General features: G+C 41.4%; 2 protein-coding genes across 7 annotated transcripts in view; one reads left to right on the top strand and one right to left on the bottom strand.

The window, feature by feature from the left end:
• Positions 1 to 14,725, bottom strand: part of stra6l (STRA6-like) — a 23,630-nt gene extending 8,905 nt beyond the window's left edge. The window contains exons 1-9 of one of the 5 annotated variants that reach the window (XM_065004029.1): positions 14,521 to 14,725; positions 11,190 to 11,262; positions 9,057 to 9,157; positions 6,349 to 6,479; positions 5,455 to 5,575; positions 4,088 to 4,133; positions 1,669 to 1,794; positions 626 to 766; positions 17 to 90 (exon numbers count right to left, since the gene is read on the bottom strand). In XM_065004029.1, coding sequence (XP_064860101.1) covers positions 17 to 90; positions 626 to 766; positions 1,669 to 1,794; positions 4,088 to 4,133; positions 5,455 to 5,575; positions 6,349 to 6,479; positions 9,057 to 9,157; positions 11,190 to 11,262; positions 14,521 to 14,525 — 818 coding nt within the window. In that variant the 5' untranslated portion in view covers positions 14,526 to 14,725. Of the gene's footprint in view, positions 1 to 16; positions 91 to 625; positions 767 to 1,668; positions 1,795 to 4,087; positions 4,134 to 5,454; positions 5,576 to 6,348; positions 6,480 to 9,056; positions 9,158 to 11,189; positions 11,263 to 11,426; positions 11,558 to 14,520 lie in introns of those variants that run through there. The other 4 variants (XM_065004030.1, XM_065004028.1, XM_029687253.2 and 1 more) reach the window with 4 other exon arrangements.
• LOC115145756 (beta-1,4-galactosyltransferase 1-like) lies at positions 13,370 to 20,876 on the top strand. Of its 2 annotated transcripts, none has more exons than XM_065004033.1 (4): positions 13,370 to 13,615; positions 19,395 to 19,582; positions 20,232 to 20,335; positions 20,448 to 20,876. In XM_065004033.1, the coding sequence occupies exons 2-3, from the start codon at positions 19,407 to 19,409 to the stop codon at positions 20,317 to 20,319; spliced, it is 264 nt and encodes an 87-aa protein (XP_064860105.1). In that variant the 5' UTR covers positions 13,370 to 13,615; positions 19,395 to 19,406; the 3' UTR covers positions 20,320 to 20,335; positions 20,448 to 20,876. The 2 variants fall into 2 exon arrangements, with proteins under 2 accessions (XP_064860105.1, XP_029543117.1); XM_029687257.2 differs by lacking the exon at positions 13,370 to 13,615 and adding an exon at positions 14,018 to 14,154.

Genomic DNA, 20,876 nt, shown 5'->3' with positions numbered 1-20,876 from the left:
CCAGTGTTTCTCCTACTGTTCAATAGGGATCCTCCTCAACAACCTCTGTACATGCTTGGCCTGGTGACACTGGATTAGCTGGTCTTGGTCCTGAAAGAAGATTCTTGTCAACAGACAAACTCATCATTCATTGGATGGTTGCTCCTCAAAGTCGGGCATGTCTAAAGACCTTTTGGCATGCTGAAGACTAGTAAATGCTAACCTAGTACTCTCCCCTTGTTGTGACGGCCATTTTTTTTGGAATGATCTGAAGTTCATGATATATATATATAGTTGAAGTCGGAAGTCTACATACACTTAGGTTGAAGTCATTAAAACTAGTTTTTCAACCACTCCACAAATTTCTTGTTAAGACAATATAGTTTTGGCAAGTCGGTTAGGACATCTTCTTTGTGCATGACACAAGTAATTTTTCCAAAAATTGTTTACAGACAGATTATTTCACTTGTAATTCACTGTATCACAATTCCAGTGGGTCAGAAGTTTACATACACTAAGATGACTGTCTTTAAACAGCTTGGAAAATTCCAGAAAATGATGTCATGGCTTTAAAAGCTTCTGGTAGGCTAATTGACATCATTTGAGTCAATTGGAGGTGTACCTGTGGATGTATTTCAAGGCCTACCTTCAAACTCAGTGCCTCTTTGCTTGAAATCATGGGAAAATCTAAAGAAATCAGCCAAGACCTCACAAAAAATGGTAGACCTCCGCAAGTCTGGTTCTTCCTTGGGAGCAATTTCCAAAAGCCTGAAGGTACCACGTTCATCTGTAAAAACAATAGTACGCAAGTATAAACACCATGGGACCACGCAGCCGTCATACCGCTCAGGAAGGAGACGCGTTCTGTCTCCTAGAGATTATCGTACTTTGGTGCAAAAAGTGCAAATCAATCCCAGAACAACAGCAAAGGACCTTGTGAAGATGCTGGAGGAAACAGGTACAAAAGTATCTATATCCACAGTAAAACGAGTCCTATATCGACATAACCTGAAAGGCCGCTCAACAAGGAAGAAGCCACTGCTCCTAAACCGCCATAAAAAAGCCAGAGTACGGTTTGCAACTGCACACGGGGACAAAGATCATACATTTTGGAGAAATGTCCTCTGGTCTGATGAAACAAAATCAGAACTGTTTGGCCATAATGACCATCATTATGTTTGGAAGAAAAAGGGGGAGGCTTGCCAGCCGAAGAACACCATCCCAACCGTGAAGCACAGGGGTAGCAGCATCATGTTGTGGGAGTGCTTTGCTGCAGGAAGGACTGGTGCATTTCACAAAATAGATGGCATCATAAGGATGGAAAATTATGTGGATAAATTGAAGCAACATGTCAAGACATCAGTCAGGAAGTTAAAGCTTGGTTGCAAATATTATTCTGACATTTCACATTCTTGAAATAAAGTGGTGATCATAACTGACCTAAAACAGGGAAGTTTTACTAGGATTAAATGTCAGCAATTGTGAAAAACTGATTTTAAATGTATTTTGCTAAGGTGTATGTAAACTTCCGACTTCAACTGTAAATCTCATTTGAATATGAGTCGTAAATAACACAAGTATGTATTTCATCATATCTGATATACGCTATTGAGATTAATTTCCCCATTTCACTGACACAAATCCTCAAACGGATGTGGTAACAACTATTTCTCCAACTGAAATTCTCACCTCAGTTTCAAGCTGGAGTCGAATCCGAACAGCTTTGACCAGCATGTATGTGAACCGCCCCAGTAGGAATACGAGAGACAAAATGGCCGGCCACTGGTAGACAAGCTTCTGGTGACTACCCAGTATCTACAGAGTACAAGTTCAAATTCACATGGCAGTCATAGACACAGAAATACATAGGCCACACCGACTGTAAAGAGTGATGAATGACTTGGAAAATATGGTCAGGGATATAGATTTTGAACGTAGTAAGTGAGAGGAATAACTCATTTGGCATGTGTGATAAAGATATATTATTGAATGCAATGACATCACATACTGTACTGGGAACTATATGTGAGATGAATGGCTTGGGAAATATGTTAAATGTTATACAGTGTATAAGCATTTGAACGTAATGACAATGCTAATAAACGGATGCAAACCTGCTTTGTGAGTGGTATTAGCATCAACGACAGGTATTCAATGCCAATCAAGTTAGGATAAGACATATTTTGTCTGCTATTCAGACAGGCTTTTCTGTTTTTATGTGCTATCATGCCAGGATGTCGGAAACACAAAATGGATTCAACACATTCTATCACACAATCATCATAGTGGTGGTTCGTCACCCCTTCCCAGAAGAGTGCATATCCATTTTTATTTTCACCTTGATAAGTGCTACAGTCAGTGGCGACCCGTCATTCAAGGCAGGTGGGGTTTTGAGCCCCAGATTTGTTGTTGTTTAATTACAACGTATTTCTTTTTTTTGGGGGGGGGGGGGGGGCTTGCCTGTTTTGCATGTTATTTTGGCATTAATACGTGTCGCATATCAGTTTGCAAACAATGTAAAAAATGACATATCATTGAGTTAATAAAGCAGCATACAAACATGGTCTCTTTTTTGTTGTCTTGAGTAAGGCAGCTCCAAAATGGTGGTGTTTCAGCCTAGCTCAGTGCTTTCTGTGGTGGTGGGGCAAGCCAGCAGAAAATACGGAGCGTTGCGCAGTGATTGACTCAGTGTTTTATCACTCATGGGTGACTTTACGTCACTGCCAAGAGTAAAGAGGAGACATTGAAAATTCTAGCCATTCGGCTGCTGCCATAGAAGTGCCCATCCAAGAAGGCTCAAGGTCATTGGCCACAGATAAAAGGTCGTCAAATCACGTTATATCTACCGTAGCTTTGATTGGACTGATCATTTCAACATCATACTTCACAATCTTAGATAGCAGTCATCAACATGAATCAAGTTGACAAATCCTTTTTAGTCCTTGTCATTTGAAGAGAAATTATAGGTAAATCGTATCGGTGCTCATCGGCCATTGAACATTACAGTTGAAAATCGCAAATTCAATGAGTGGTTTGGAAGGAATCAGTGACAGTGGCTGTGTGGTCCCAAATCTGGGATTAAGGGTCTGTTTTCCAATTAAAAATGATAAACATTCAACATTGGCCACGCTGTCAATGAAGCATGATTTGTGCCGCACTCAAAACAACTGTTAACTTGGAGGATTGCCGTGCCACCTTCCTGTTCAAGTGAGCCGAGTGCAACAATGTGAGTCTAAAAATGTATTGTATGCTGCTTCATAAATTATATAATATGCCAGGGAGATACAGTATGCATACTGTAGCTAAGAAAGTAATACTAAGTGTATATTGTGTAGTAAGATGGTCGTAGTCCATGTGCCTCACCCTAAAAATGTGGTTCATTTACCCCTCTTAATTTTGTCTACTGTTCTGACTGTTCTACTGTAGCCTATAACCTGTTTAAGAGAAATGTAATCATTGAATATTGTAAGAGCTTTCATTGTCTGCTTATATGCCCACTTTATTTATCCTACGGTTCGGACTTGGTGTACAGGGAGAACACTGTAAGAACGGCCCATGTTCTGAATTCTGTCGCCATACATTTGAAAGTGCTAAACAAATAGTTAAAACGACTACGTCCGTCCTAGTTCGCTCATTAATGTCTTAATCGAAATTACGGATGGCCTTTTATCCGCTTGTCGTCCCCTTATGCCATAGCTTGTACATTTCAATTGTCATTATAAACCACACTTGTTTAAGTAAGTCAGCAATATCAGCAATGTTTTTTTGAAAGGCAGTAAAGGAGGCTGTGGTAAGATGTTGGGACTGCCGTTTGGACAGCTTTATGTAGGCCCTTTGTAAGACCCTTTTGTCACCGTTATAGTGCAATTAATGTATTGTTTAGTGCTGTGTTGTGTAGTGGCTTTGCTGGCATGCATCCCACTTTTTATTTTTTTTGCCCCACAAAGATTTACATGCTAAAATCACCACTGACTACAGTACTCTTGCTTGCAGGCAGTATATGTTGCTAAACCACCTTGGTATACCAGCCTGTTATACCACATTGTTTAAAGTATACTGAATGGCGAGGGTAAACGACTATGTGTTGGCTTGTTGAGTACTCACCTACCTTACCAGTGGGACACATCACTGTGTCCCACAGCGTGATGATTATCCTGCAAATAAAACCAACCAGGCTGTTATAGGGAGTCCTTAGATCAACACAACTCCTGTTCAGTAAAATCGCTGGGCAGTTCCTGTAATGACTAAATCAAGCTGTCTACAGGTACAGTGCCGTGAAAAAGCATTTCCCCCCTTTTGGATTTTCCTTGTTATTGCATCATTTTTCAACCAAAACCTAACATTAGATAAAAGGGAACCAAATAACAAAACAAAAAAATACTTATTTTATTTCTATAAAGAACAAAGTTATGCAATATCCAATTCCCCTGTGTAAAAAGTAATTGCCCCCTTACACTCAATAACTGGTTGTGCCACCTTTAGCTGCAATGACTGCAACCAAATGCTTCCTGTAGTTGTTGATCAGTCTCACATTGCTGTGGAGGAATTTTGGCAGACTTCAAAACTGCTTTTTTCCCCCAGAACTGCTTTTTTTCAGCGACATGTGTGGGTTTTCAAGCATAAACTGCTTGTTTCAAGTCCTGCCACAACATCTCAATTAACTTAAGACTTTCTGGACTTTGAATAGGCCATTCCAAAACGTCAAATTTCTTGCTTTTTTACCATTTTCATGTGGACTTGATTGTGCGTTTTGAATCATTGTCTTGCTGAATGACACAGCTGCGCTTCAGTTTCAGCTCACAGACAGATGGCCTGACATTCTCCTGTAGAATTCTCTGATACAAAGCAGAATTCATGGTTCCTTCTATTAAGGTAAGTCATCCAGGTCCTGAGGCAGCAAAGTATCCCCAAACCATCACACTACCACCACCATGCTTGAACGTTGGTATAAGGTTGTAACTGTGGAATGCAGTATTTGGTTTTCGCCAGGAATAATGGGACCCATGTCGTCCAACAAGTTATACTTTTGTTATATATTTGTCCATAGAACATTCTTCCAAGAATCTTGATGATCATCCAGGTGCTTACAGGCGCTTTTTGGTAAACTTCAGTCAACTTTTTGGACGAGATGGGTACCATTATGTCCGGCAAAAAACCATACACTGCATTCCACAGTAAGAACCTTATACCAATGGTCAAGCATGGTGGTGGTAGTTCCCTTTATCTAAAATGTGGTTTTGGTTGAATATCTAATAACATGCAGCATAAAAAATATGCAAGAATATAGAAAACCAGAAAGGGGGCCAATACTTTTCACAGCACTGTAAGTCCCTATAGAGCCAGGAAATATTCGTCCTGACCATGTGCCCTGCCTGACCAGAAAAAACTCTGGACCCTGACTTCAACCGGTCAGGTCTCAGGGTCGGTAAAAACTCCCGACCCTACATCATGACATCACATCAAACGTGCACTCACCATGTCAAAGAGTAGAGGATTCCCAGAACAGCCCCAAACTCTCGGCAAGGGGTTGACAGACACGCAAAGAAAGGGAAATAGGCCAGGCCCACCTCGAGAGCACCCACAAGGTACACAAAAGCTGCAAAGACAAAGTTTAGCTTGTTTTGAGAGCAGTGCACATATTATTGTCACTAGGGCTATGTGGTCAGGAAAAACTCCCAGCCCTAACCATTATCAATGCTACAGTGCACAATACAGCAAACAGTGGCATTCATGAATCAATCAAGTACTCTTCCTAGGTTCCTGCCTTTCTAAGGAGTTTCTGCCAGCCACCGTTGTCACGGATCCTTGTTCCAATGTCTTTTGGTCGTGTGAGTACCTGTGCTGTGTTGTTTTGGCTTTCGTGCCGCTTGCATTGTGCAGATGATTACGGGTCTCGACCCGTGTAGTATCATTGTGCGCTTGTGTATTTAATCAAGGTACTCCTCGCTTTTTTGATTGGGTTTCAACCCTGTGTTTTGTATACGTGTTTGTTTGGTCTTCATCCCCGTGCATTTACATGGCACGCTGTAGTTTGGGTCAATAAAAAACCCTATTACGCATTCCTGCGCCTGTCTCCCGATCCTTCATACCGACGTGACAACCGTGCTCTTACATCTGCGTTGCTTGCTGTTTGGGGTTTTAGGCTGGGTTTCTGTATAAGCACTTTGTGACATCTGCTGATGTAAAAAAAGGCTTTATTAAATACATTTGATTTGATACTAGGGAGATGAGAAACCCAGCAGGTGCTGAGACCCCTCTGAGGCTCTAATGTTGCCTGACACTCCTGCTACACTGGCGTTCCACTCGCTAAACAACATTCTGACACACCCCTGTTCAGTATTCCATTCACTCAGAAACATTTTGAATTACCTTTGGCCCAGGGTGGAACGTTGAAGGTCATGTAATGCTCTGAGAAAAGAAGCAAGACACTGGACGATACAGCTCCGAAGGCAAACCCATAGGACCATCTGTTACTGAGGTTCTCCATGAGGTCCAGAGGCCTGAGAGGGAGGGGGTAGTAAGAGGAGTATGTTTGTATCTATGAAGAGTGTTCAAATATTCTATCACACCCTATCCCTCATGTAGTGCAGTATTTAGGACCAGAGCCACACATCATACTCCCCATGTAGTGTAGTACTTTTGATCAGAGCACATACCCTACCCCATCTAGGGTGCATTTTTGCATGTGAGGTCTCAACATTTTTAACATGTTTTTTACAATAACATAGTTTGGGAGTTGGAGAAACTTGGATTTTTCGGCAGGGATATGTGCAGGACGCTACCCTCCGCAGCATAACCTTTACTCCAGATCAAAACTCCAAACCTACAACCTAACTTTGGACAGACCAGATACAACTTCATTTAGCACTGAGGCGTGAAGTGAAAGGTGTCGAAGCCTCTGAGCCCAACACATGGCAGGAGACTCACAGGCTACCCCTCCCAAATCCAGAGACCTTGAAGCACCCTGCTGCTATTCAGAGACCATCCACTGGTATTTTCTAAAAGAAATCTGCCTCCAGAAATAAAGCTTCTCCCAAGTGGGTGTGACACCTACTCCCGCTGCCTGCTGCACTGCTGCTTGGATTCCACCTGGCGATCTGTTCACCGTCTGCCCTGGCTTGTCTCCCCCTGTCTGGTACAGGTACCCCCCCCCCCCCCTCTCTACCGAGCTTTCGTTCGCCTCCAACACACAGGCACTGTTGGGGCGAGTGACTCTGAACTTACAATGGCTAGCCCAAAGTCATTTTTTTTTTTCTTGTGCATTTTGCTCTTTTTCCTCATGACTCCTGCATGCTTTGTTGACTATGAACATTCTTGTTTACCGTACCGTGGGACAGACTGTTTGTTCCCACATTCGGACTCTGACTCTATTGGTTACACAGACTTTTGGACACCCATCCTATTCTAACCACCTCTCGCCTGCTTTGTTTCATGTTACCTGATGAAATTGCTGTATAATATGATCCTGTTGCCATCTAATGCACATTCAAGTGTCCTAAATCAACACCTTAGAGCTCTCCCTGTCCTCTGCCGTACCTTGATTGTATTACTGTTGATATCTGGAAAGCTTTCTTAGTGTCCAAAAAGCTTTCTCTGCCCTTCACCTTGTTCTGAACACCTCCAAAACAAAAGTAATGTGGTTTAGTAAGAAGAATGCCCCTCCCCACAGGTGTGATTACTACTTCTGGGGATTTAGAGCTTGAGGTAGTCACCTCATACAAGTACTTGGGAGTATGTTTAGATGGTACACTGTCCTTCTCTCAGCACATATCAAAGCTGCAGGCTAAAGTTAAATATAGACTTGGTTTCTTCTATCGTAATCGCTCCTCTTTCACAACTAACCCTGATTCAGATGACCATCCTACCCATGCTAGACTACGGAGACATAATTGATAGATCGGCAGGAAAGGGTGCTCTCAAGCGGCTAGATGTTCTTTACCATTCGGCCATCAGATTAGCCACCAAAGCTCCTTATAGGACACATCACTGCACTCTATACTCCTCTGTAAACTGGTCTTCTCTGTATACCTGTCACAAGACCCACTGGTTGCTGCTTATTTATAAAATCATCTTAGGCCTCACTCCCCCCTCTTAGGCCTCACTCCCCCCTATCTGAGATATCTACTGCAGGTCTCATCCTCCACATACAACACCCGTTCTGCCAGTCACATTCTGTTAAAGGTCCCCAAAGCACACACATCCCTGGGTCGCTCGTCTTTTCAGTTCGCTGCAGCTAGCGACTGGAACGAGCTGCAGCAAACACTCAAACTGGACAGTTTTATCTCAATCTCTTCATTCAAAGACTCAATCATGGCCACTCTTACTGAGAGTTGGGGCTGCTTTGCGTGATGTATTGTTGTCTCTACCTTCTTGCCCTTTGCGCTGTTGTCTGTGCCCAACAATGTTTGTATCCTGTTTTGTGCTGCTAACATGTTGTGCTGCTGCCATGTTGTGTTGCTACCATGCTGTGCTGTCATGTGTTGCTGCCATGCTATGTTGTCGTCTTAGGTCTCGCTTTATGAGTGCTGTGTTGTCTCTCTTGTCGTGATGTGTGTTTTGTCCTATATTTGTATTTAATTTATTTGTATTTTTAATCCCAGCCCCCATCTCCGCCGGAGGACTTTTGCCTTTTTGGTAAGCCGTCATTATAAAATAAGAATTTGTTCTTAACTGGCTTGCCTAGTTAAATGCACTATATAGAAAGCATTACAGATGTAGGATCCTAATTTAATCACCCTTTTGTTGCTGACAATTTTCCTGCACAGCAGGAAATGCAAACTTGTAGAGTATTCAAAGTTTAAAAAGGCTTCTTAAGTTGTTAATTTCCACTTTAAAATGTCCGACTTAATTTGCCCTGATGAAAAATGGATCAACCCAGACAAAAGCATAATAATTCACATTTCCTGTTGCTGCAGGATTATTTGTTTGCTGTAGCAAACTGGCTCAAATTAAGATCCTACATTTGTATATTGGGAATAGGATGTGATTTGAGATGAAAACCGGTGTGTGTCTGTCTCTATCTTTAAGGATCAGCATGGGTTGACCGGTAAAGGGTCAGGGGTTACGGTGTGACTCACACAACAATGCCAAAGCGGTTGTTGAGAAAGGGGAGCTTCTCATCAATGGGCAGGTGTCTGGATCTCCTCTGCAGGGCCGACAGCACAACCATGATGACGAACTATGTAGAATACACAAAAGAGAGCAAAGACTAGGGTTGCAAAATTCCAGAAACTTTCAATAAATTCCCTGATTTTCCCAAAATCCTGGTTGGAGGATTCCTGGAATCAGAAGGGAATAAGCAGGATTTCTGGGAAACCAAGGAATTTATTATTTAAATATAATTTATATTTCCTTTGTGGGCTTTTGTTCCTGTACAGGCTTCCTTCTTCTCACTCTGTCATTTAGGTTAGTATCATGGACTAACTACAATGCTGTTTATCCATCCTCCGTTTTCTCCCATCACAGCCATTAACCTCTGTTAACTGTTTTAAAGTCACCATTGGCCTCATGGTGAAATCCCTGAGCGGTTTCCTTCCTTTCAGGCAACTGAGTTAAGAAGGACATCTGTATCTTTGTAGTGACTGGGTGTATTGATACACCATCCAAGGTGTAATTAATAACTTCACCGTGCTCAAAGGGATATTCAATGTCTGCATTTTTTCTACCAATAGGTGCCCTTCTTTGTGAGGTATTGGAAAAAAAGAATCTGTGTTTGATATTCACTGCTCGACTGAGGGATCTTACAGATAATTGTATGTTTGACTTCCTCATCTCTGTACCCCATTCAAAAATCATGTTAAACACTATTATTGCACACAAAGCGAATCCATGCAACTTATTATGTGACTTGTTAAGCACACTTTTACTCCTAACCTTGTTAAGGCTTGACATTACAAAGGGATTGAACACTTTCATTTGTAAAAAATTCAAGGGGTGTGAATACTTTCTGAAGGCACTGTTGAATACATGATAATTTGTCAGAAAAATAGCATTGTCTTATTACATAAGTATATCTGTAGTAAAAAAACACAGTTGAACAGAATATATCTGATATTGATGTACTACACTATCTAGAACCTAAAGGAGCTATCTAGAACCTAAAAATGATTCTTCAGCTGTCCCCATAGGAGAACCCTTTGAAGAACTCTTTTTGATTCCAGGATGACCCCTTTAGGGTTCCATGTAGGACCCTTTCCACCAAGGGTTCTACATGGAACCCAAAAGGGTTCTACGTGGAACCAAAAAAGGTTCTCCCTGGAACCAAACAGGGTTCTCCTATGGGGACAGCCGGACCCTTTTCTAGGAATGTAGTGTTACTGGCATCAGTGGATGTTGGTAACACTTTACTTGACACCTAAGTGTCATAACACGTTATGATACGGTCAATAACCATGTCATAATGTCATAACAGCTGACATAACTTGTCATAACCTGTCATAATATGGTCATAACACATATATGTAGACCTGATGTGACATTGATTGCGTTATTTTATGGCTGGTTATGACACCTACAAAAGATTGTCAAAACCAACAAAACTTAGCACACAACATAAAACATTCCATTACACCATAGCCTACAACATTTTCTGAAATTGACCATACTGAATTATCATTGTAACTGTGAACACATTGATGTCAGACATGCACCTACCCCAATGCTCTGTTGACTGGGATGAATGCAGGAGAGGATTTCAGGAGCAGGACAAGACACCCATTTTTTGGACTGATGACTGACATAAGGGCATGTACGTGATAGGTCTATCTGGCTTACATCATTCCGATCATACTGGTCATAATGCTTCTTGACAGTGTCATAAAGTGTAAAACCCGACTTTAAAGAATTCATTACAACAACAAAGGATTTAAGAAACAAACTTTCAAATGGAAACTTCTTGGCAGGGAAAAAAACACATTTAAATAAATGTGGGTTTTGACACTCATATGTAGGTGTCACAATCAGCCATAAAATAACGCAATATATGTCCCAACAGGTGTAAACATATGGGTCATGACAGTGTTATGATCATATTATGACAGTGTTATGATCATATTATGACAGGTCATGGCAGCGGTTATGACATATAATGACATGGTTATGACATATAATGACATGGTTATGACTGTATCATAACGTGTTATGACACTAGGTGTCAAGTAAAGTGTTACCTGGATGTTAATGTACTGTACGAGGACACAGAGACCCCTTACCGACGGAATGAGAGAATAGTGTAAGAAGAGGTCCATGGATACACCACTGTCACAGGTCTGGTTTGGAGAGCCCCTTCAAGACAAAGATAAATAAACAATTAGAAAAAGGGAAGTGGACTTTCAGACTGAATAATACATTTCCGCCATGAACAAATTAGTAAGATGTGCGTATTTACAGTTATCAAGAATCCCCTTCTAACTGATACAGTAGTTAGACAAAATTTGAATTGCACTCACATGTTGCCTCTTATCATGTTGAAACTACTTTCAACGAGCAAGGGAGTAACATAAAAGACCGTTCTTAAAAGCGACAACAGAAAGTACTCTCTACTGATAGCTCTCAAAGCCCCGTTTCCTAGTTGCGGTCATGTGACGTACCTTTGACCCCAAACTTCACTGATATGTTACTGTGCGATAGCATGGTCAACAGAGAGCCCAGTAACAGATAACCATAGCATCGATTCCATTCAGGTTCTCTCTCCAAAGGATAGTTATTTTCCTGTGAGTTTATCATTACTAAGCTCGTCACTCGTCTTCACTGTAAAATGTATTATTGTATGGGCTATTTTTCAATGGTGCTTTGAGGGACAGTAAGAAACAAAAGGTTTTATTTTGAGGAAGCAGTGCTTTGACGGTTGAGTTCTTTCGATACACTCTGTAATTTATGTTAGTATTGTGGAGTCAATCCAATGTTGTTGATCCATCCTAATTTTCTCCTATCACAGCCATTAAACTTTGTAACTATTTTAAAGTCACCATAGGAGTCAAGGTGAAACCACCGAGCGGTTTCCCTCTCAGGCAACTGAGTTAGGAAGGTGACTGGGTGTTTTGATACACCATCCAAAGGGTAATTAATAACTTCACCATGTTCAAAGAGATAATCAATGTCTGCTTTTAATAAATATACAGTACCCGTCAAAAGTTTGGACACACCTCCTCATTGAAGGGGTTTTCTTTATTTTTACAATTTTCTACATTGTAGAATAATAGTGAAGACATCAAAACTATGAAATAACACATGGAATCATGTATGAGAACCAAGTACAGGGAGTGAACATTTAATGAAAAACGGAGAGGAACAGAATACGGACAGTGTCTGGACAGGGGAAAACAAAACAACAATAATACTCACACAATAATCTAACCGAGGAACAGACAGATATAGGAGGGGAAATCAACAAGGTAATGGAGTCCAGGTAAGTCCAATGAGTACTGATGCGCGTAATGATGGTGGCAGGTGTGCGTAATGAATGGTAGCCTGGCGCCTGATGAGGAGCAGGAACAGGCATGACAAAGTCATTTAAAAATCATGTTAAACACTATTGTTACACAGAGAGTAAGTCCACACAATGTAGCATGTGACTTGTTAAGCACAGTTTTACTCCTGAACTTATTTAGGCTTGCCATTATCAAATGGTTTAAATACTTATTGACTCAAGGCATTTCAGCTTTTCATTTTTAATTAATTTGTAAAAATGTCTAATAACATAATTAATAATAATTAATAACACCATTTTTTGGGAAGAATTCGAGGGATGTGAATACTTTCTAAAGGCACTGTAGTTACAACAGATAATTATAGACTAACACGTGACAATAACTTAAATAAATTAAATATGTTGGATAATATGGATAAAGTAATCCTTCTCACCCCCCTTAAAAGACTTAGATGCACTATTGTAAAGTGGCTGTTCCACTGGATGTCATAAGGTGAAAGCACCAATTTGTAAGTCGCTCTGGATAAGAGCGTCTGCTAAATGACTTAAATGTAAATGTAAATGTATGTTACTTAAGCATATCTGGTTAACACCTGTTCCCTTCCCGTAAAGGGAATGAATCTGTCTGTGTCTTCCGGCACATACAATCATGTTTATTCCATATCAATCGATATCCACAATAAATCAAATACAGGAAAATAATAGTTTCTCTCAGCCATAACCCAGTGGTGGCTGGTGCCGGTAGAAACTAAGAAGGCAAGATACCGATACTGTCAGGTTTGTTCAGAGGCTTGTCAACAGGTTGGTTTTTATGTGACATTAAAGTGCCTCACAAAAGACATAAGGTTGGTCAATTGTTGTTTTGTAGTCTGACGTCAAATGTTGGCAGAAAAACTGGCCGGGCAGGTCGAGCATACCAATGAGTGTGGTGGGGAAGCTTGTTACCAGTAAACTTTTGTGTTGTAGCTTGTGATTCACGGCACACACCGGTGAGATGGTGAAAAAACTATTCTGCAGGTTTTTGCTTTTAGGTCTCTTATATTTCTCAGTATATTTCTGGTACTCAAATGTTACTGAATCGAGTAGGAATGCTTTGCTGTCCAGTTTGAAGGATAGCCAAACTGAAGATGGATTAATAAAATCAGGAGTCTATTATAGAGTTATCCGCTTGCAGTCACTTCGGAAAAGAACAAATAATGAAAGAAAATAGTAAGTAATGTGCTGTATAACTTCTAAATATATGCAAATATATGGATATTCTGACACTATGATTATGTTTTTCAAAATCAGGTGAAGACATTTGAAAATAAGCTAAAGATTTTCTTAATGATGTCATTTCATGGCACATGTATGGCATATAGTAAGCTAAAAGGCTATTGTTGATTAAATAATTTGATCATAGCTTTCATATAATGTTATATTTCTTGACTCACATAGTAGAAGTACATTAAATACATATATAGTGAATTTGGTATGACTAACAAGTATGAATGATGTAACATCATGATTCTCATGTTACCCATGTGTTCATTTCACGTTACCATACCTCCAAAATCACGTTGTTGTCACGCCTCCCTTGGGGGTCTGGAGAATTTTGTATTGTAAAAACGGTTTGAATGGTCCGCTGACAAGATTTTGATTGGATGCTACATTTTAAGAACCCTCCCCACATGCCCGTAGAAGCGGTTCTGTGTATCATGTGGCGTCCCTTGAGAGGGCAGGAACAAGATGTACAGCGCATACGGAAAGTATTCATATTTTCATTTTTCCACATTTTGTTACGTTACAGCCTTATACCTCAAATTGTATGAAATAAACATTTTTCCTCATCAATCTACATACAATAAATACCCTGTAGCCCCCTCCAGTAACCACGAGCACAACAGTTCCGTGATTTTAACTGGCGGCATTATTCTGTAGTTTTAGTCAGAATTATCACCTTCCGTGAGAACTATAAAGTAAATGAAAATACAGTTAAGCACACTCTTACAACCTTCTGGTCTCACGAGTGACTTATTAGCTTGGTAACATAACTCTGAAGTGCTTACATACAAAACAAGTTTAGCCGGAGCAATAACAGTATCAGATTAAACACATGAACAAAGGAAAAATACCTCATTGGCTGCTTATTACAGAAGGGAGGAAATCAAACTTCACACTTATTATTCCTGGCATGAATTCACGGTTCATCCTTAATTATTCTAACGTTTCCATCCTAACATACACACTTCAACCTTTACGAACTATACACCCGAAGACATGAAAATTTAGCTAACACAGCGCGGTATTGCCTTCACTCCAAAGGTGTGTTGCTACGATAATGATCCCCGTTACAACAGTTATTGGCCACGTCGTTCCGTTTGTCTTATAATTTCCCCCGCATAGCGAACACGTAAACAATTCAAACAAAAAAACAACGACATAGATTTACAGGTAAATTGTCAGTTACATACCCCCTAATGACAAAGCGAAAACTGTTGTTTTTTTAAACATTTTTTGAAATGTATTAAAAAAAAACTGAAATACCTTATTTACATAAGTATTCAGACTATGAGAGTCAAAATTGAGCTCAGGTGCATCCTGTATCCATTGATCATTCTTGACATGTTTCTACAACTTGTTTGGAGTCCACGTAAGGTCCCACAGTTGACAGTGCATGTCAGAGAAAAAAAACCAAGCCATGAGGTTGAAGGTATTGTCCGTAGAGCTCTGAGACAGGATTGTATCGAGCCACATCTGGTGAAGGGTACCAAAAAAATGTCTGCAGCATTGAAGCAAGAACATAGTGGCCTCTATCATTCTTAAATGGAAGAAGTTTGGAACCACCAATACCCTTCCTAGAGCTCCCCGCCTGGGCAAACTGAGAAATCGGGGGAGAAGGACCTTGGTCAGGAAGGTGAGCCCCAGAGTTCCTATGTGGAGATGGGAAAACCTTCCAGAAGGACAACCATCTCTGCAGCACTCCACCAATCAGGCCTTTATGGTAGAGTGGCCAGACGGAAGCCACTCCTCAGTAAAAGACACATGACAGCCCGCTTGGAGTTTGCCAAAGGGCACCTAAAGGACTCTCAGACCTTGAGAAACAAGATTCTCTGGTCTGATGAAACCAAGATTGAACTCTTTGGGCTGAATGCCAAGCGCCACGTCTGGAGAAAACATGGCACCATCCCTACAGCGAACTTTGGTTGTGGCAGCATCCTGCTGTGGGGATATATTTCAGCGACAGGGACTGGGAGACTAGTCAGGATCGAGGGAAAGATGAATGGAGCAATGTACAGAGAGATCCTTGATGAAAACCTCAGGACCTCAGATTGTGGCGAAAGTTCACCTTCCAACAGGACAACAACCCTCATCAAACAGCCAAGACAATGCAGGAGTGGCCAAGGGGAAAGTCTCTGAATGTCCTTGAGTGGCCCAGCCAAAGCCCGGATTTGAACCCGATCAAACATCTCTGGAGAGACCTGAAAATAGCTGTGCCCAAGAAGACTTGAGGATGTAATCGCTGCCAAAGTTGCTTCAACAAAGTACTGAGTAAAGGGTCTGAATACTGATGTAAATGTGTTATTTCTGTTGTTTAAAAAATATATATATTTGCAAAGATTTCTAAAAACCTGTTTTTGCTTTGTCATTATGGGGTATTGTGTGTAGATTGATGAGGGGGGGGGCAATTTAATCAATTTTAGAAAGAGGCTGTAACGTAACAAAATGTGGAAGAAGTCAACGGGTCTGAATACTTTCCGAATGCACTGTAGCTACTCTTTGCTTCAGATGACCATCAGGCCAGTAATGCCATCATACTGTAGGCCTGTGGCTGCATTGGTGATGCAAGCCGTATGTCAAGCTGCTAAATGGATTCAGATAGCTGATATACTGAGACAGAGTGACAATCAAATAAAAGAGATCAGAGATCTGACAACAAGGAAATGTTCATTTGAGAATACAACAGAAACACAGACACATTACGGACAGAAACCCTTCCCCTCTTTATTGCAGGATTCTGATATGTGATTAATCACCATTAGTTCATGAGACGCGCGTTCATTTTGAAGACTAGTTTAACGATTAAAAGAAGTTTAAACACTTCACTTCAAAGAATCAACACTTTATCACTTCAAAATGTACAAATATCGCGGTGGCGATTTTAGCATGTAAATCTTCAAATCCAAATCGAATTTAATTGGTCACATACACATGGTTAGCAGATGTTAATGCGAGTGTAGCGAAGTGCTTGTGCTTCTTGTTCCGACTATGCAGTAATATCTAACAAGTAATCTAACAAATTCACAACAACTACCTTATACACACAAATGTAAAGGGATGAATAGAATATGTACATTTAAATATATGGATGAGCAATGGTGTGCGGCATAGGCAAGATGCAGTAGATGGTATAGAATGCAGTATATACAGTGGGGCAAAAAAGTATTTAGTCAGCCACCAATTGTTGATGCTTATTTTCCACCATAATTTGCAAATAAATTCATTAAAAAAATCATCCTACAGTGTGATTTTCTGGATTTTCTTTCTCATTTTGTCTGTCATAGTTGAAGTGTACCTATGATGAAAATTACAGGCCTCTCTCATCTTTTTAAGTGGAAGAACTTGCACAATTGGTGGCTGACTAAATACTTTTTGCCCCACTGTACATATGAGATGAGTAATGTAGGATATGTAACATTACTAATGTGGCATTATTTAAAGTGACTAGTGATACCTTTTCATTTAAGTGGCCAGAGATTTGAGTCTGTATGTTGGCAGCAGGCTCTCTATGTTTGTGATGGCTATTTAACAGTCTGATGGCCTTGAGATAGAAGCTGTTTTTCAGTCTCTCTGTCCCACTTTTGATGCACCTGTACTGACCTCGCCTTCGGATGATAGCGGGGTGAACAGGCAGTGGCTCGGGTGGTTGTTCTCCTTGGTTATCTTTTTGGCCTTCCTGTGACATCGGGTGCTGTAGGTATCCTGGAGGGCAGGTAGTTTGCCCCTGGTGACGCATTGCACAGACCGTACTATCCTCTGGAGATCCTTGCGGTCGAGGGCGGTGCAATTACCATACCAAGCGGTGGTACAGCCCGACAGGATGCTCTCAATTGTGCATCTGTAAAATTGTTTGATGACAAGCCAAATTTCTTCAGCCTTCTGAGGTTGAAGAGGCGCTGTTGCGCCTTCTTCACCATGCTGTCTGTGTGGGTGGACCATTTCAGTTTGTCCGTGATGTGTATGCCGAGGAATTGAAAACTTTCCACCTTCTCCACTACTGTCCTGTTGATGTGGATGGGAGGGTGCTCCCTCTGCTATTTCCTGTAGTCCATGATAATCTCCTTTGTTTTGTTGATGTTGAGTGAGAGGTTATTTTCCTGACACCACACTCCGAGGGCCCTCACCTCCTCCCTGTAGGCCGTGTCGTCATTGTTGGTAATGAGGCCTACCACTGTAGTGTCGTCTGCAAACTTGATGATTGAGTTGGAGGCATGCATGGCCACGGTCATGAGTGAACAGGGAGTACAGGAGAGGGCTGAAAACGCACCGTTGTGGGGCCCCAATGTTGAGGATCAGTGGTGGGGGAGATGTTGTTTCCTACCTTCACCACCTGGGGTGGCCCGTCAGAAAGTCCAGGACCCAGTTGCACAGGGCGGGGTCGAGACCCAGGGTCTCGAGCTTAATGACGAGTTTAGAGGGTACTATGGTGTTAAATGCTGAGCTGTAGTCAATGAACATCATTCTTACATAGGTATTCCTCTTGTCCAGATGGGTTAGGGCAGTGTGCAGTGTGATGGCGATTGCATCGTCAGTGGACCTATTGGGGCGGTAAGCGAATTGGGGTGGGTCTAGGGTGTCAGGTAGGGTTGAGGTGATATGATCCTTGATTATTCTCTCAAAGCACTTCATAATGACAGAAGTGAGTGCAATGGGGCGATAGTCATTTAGTTCAGTTACCTTAGCTTTCTTGGGAACAGGAACAATGGTGGCCATCTTGAAGCATGTGGAGACAACAGACTGGGATAGGGATTGGTTGAATATGTCCGTAAACACACCAGCCAGCTGGTCTGCGCATGCTCTGATGACGAGGCTAGGGATGCCGTCTAGACCGGCTGCCTTGCGAGGGTTAACACGTTTAAATGTTTTACTCACGTTGGCCACGGAGAAGGAGAGCCCACAGGCTTTGGTAGCAGGCATTGTATTGTCCTGTTATCCGTGATTGACTGTAGACCCTGCCACATACGTCTTGTGTTTTAGCCATTGAATTGCGACTCTACTTTGTCTCTATACTGACACTTTGCTTGTTTGATTGCCTTGCGGAGGGAATAGCTGCACTGTTTATATTCGGTTATGTTTCCAGTCGCCTTGCCATGATTAAAAGCGGTGGTTCGCGCTTTCAGTTTTGCGCGAATGCTGCCATTAATCCACGGTTTCTGGTTAGGGAAGGTTTTAATAGTCACAGAGGGTACGACATCTCCGATGCACTTGCTAATAAACTCGCTCACCGAGTCGGCGTATACATCAATGTTGTTGTCTGAGGCTATCCAGAACATATCCCAGATCAATGAGGTACAGTACAACACACATTTGGAAATGTAAAACTTAAATTTAACACTTACATTTAAACACTTGAATGAAACACTTAGGGCCTGTTTCCCGGGAAACAGATTAAGCCTAGTCCTGCACTAAATAGATAATACAATGAAGATTATCCATTCAGCATGCTATTAAGACCAGAATTAGGCCTAATGTGTTTCCAGAAATATGGCCCTTAAATGACGTAGAGCCTGGTTCCTCTCTAGGTTCCTGCTTTTTTTAGTGAGTTTTTCCTAGCCACCATGCTTCTACATCTGCATTGCTTGCCGTTTGGGGTTTTAGGCTGGGTTTCTGTATAGCACTTTGTGACATGTTAAATCTACTGAATTAATAAGGGCTTTATAAATACATTTGATTGGTTTACAGTAAGATGTTTAATATTCATCTTGAGGATGCCTTTTACCTTTATTAGGATGGAGAGAACATGTTCAACAGGGCCAAGCTGGTGAACATTGGCTATGCTGAGGCCCTGAAAGAGTATGACTACGACTGCTTTGTGTTCAGTGGCGTGGACATCATCCCCATTGATGACCGCAACCCCTACAAATGCTTCAGCCAGCCCAGACACCTGTCTGTCTCCATGGACAAGTTTGGCTTCAAGTACGTGTGATGTCCTATTGCAGTGCCACAGGACGATGTCGACCTCGAAAGATAACCTTTATTTTTGAGTGAACTATCACTTTAAAGGATTAAATGCTGACTCAGGGGTTGTTAATGCTTCCTCATACCTACTGTATTACCCAGGGGGGGGAAAGGACTCTAAGGGCTCGATGCAATCTGTATCGCTGAAGCGGTAGAGATTACGCCATTTAAATGTGAAGGTATTTCCCGATGGAACCGACATATGCAGCGTTTCCCCGGGAATGCAGTCTCCACTAACACAGGAACATTGCTTTTAAATGTAACTCTGGCTACAACGCAGAACTTTAGCGCTACGGATTGAATAGATTGAATAGATCCCTAACACTGTACCACATCGTAACTCTTGATCTTACTAACTTTTGTCTGCTCATAAAATCACGTGATGCACACTGGATGATGTCATCAGTATCTCCGGATGATGTCATCGGAAACACATCTTTCACTTAACACTTATCTTTTCAACTAAAAAACATAGAAACCTGCCTTTGCCACACTATGTTGACATTGCGGTGGTGCTGGAGAAGATACTTTTTGTTAAAACGTTTTTTTTCTTCTTCTTCTCTTAATCAATTTAATCAAATTCCTTTCACTGGTCTTATTTCCATAGGGTGAATAACAGAGGAATGTCCATCCCTCGTCCGGACGGCGTAGTCGGAAAATGCCGGAATGATCCATCACGAAAGAGACAAAAATAACAACGACAATCCTGAGGTAAAGCTTTAGAACAACCGCATTCACTAAGTTCCCCCTCAAGTTTTGAACTACCACCTGTTCCCCAACTATACTCCAAATGTTGATGACAGTTGATTATTTTCCCCTGCAGGTTCAAGAGAATAGATCATTACGTTAAAGACGATGGATACTGATGGCCTCCACTCTCTCGAGTACGAAGTTGTCGCAGTTGAAAAGCATGACCTGTTCACAAAGACTACAGTAGATGTGGGGATGACACCCAAAGATAAAGAAGACATGGACAAAGGATGAATGAGGAAGAGATGAACTAGCAGGGCTGGATCTTGGGCCTGACTAATCGGTGTCTGTATGTAGCCTCGCTACTTTTATAGCCTCGCTACTTTTATAGCCTCGCTACTGTTTTCCACTGTCTTTTTACTGTTTTTATTTCTTTATTTATCTATTGTTCACCTAATACCTTTTATGCACTATTGGTTAGAGCCTGTAAGTAAGCATTTCGCTATAAGGTCAACTACACCTGTTGTATTCGGCGCACGTGACAAATAAACTTTGATTTGAA

Source organism: Oncorhynchus nerka, linkage group LG18, assembly GCF_034236695.1.
Source record: "Oncorhynchus nerka isolate Pitt River linkage group LG18, Oner_Uvic_2.0, whole genome shotgun sequence".
In the NCBI taxonomy this organism is placed as follows: domain Eukaryota; kingdom Metazoa; phylum Chordata; class Actinopteri; order Salmoniformes; family Salmonidae; genus Oncorhynchus; species Oncorhynchus nerka.
This window is presented reverse-complemented; position numbering and strand designations above follow the sequence as displayed.

What these genes read in the sequence shown, in the direction of transcription:
- LOC115145756 (XM_029687257.2), top strand. Translation starts at nt 14,050, where the DNA reads ATGCTACATTTTAAGAACCCTCCCCACATGCCCGTAGAAGCGGTTCTG. An exon ending in ATGTACAGCGCATACGGAAA is followed by an intron (nt 14,155 to 19,394) that starts GTATTCATATTT and finishes TACCTTTATTAG; the next exon opens with GATGGAGAGAACATGTTCAA. An exon ending in ATGGACAAGTTTGGCTTCAA is followed by an intron (nt 19,583 to 20,231) that starts GTACGTGTGATG and finishes TTATTTCCATAG; the next exon opens with GGTGAATAACAGAGGAATGT.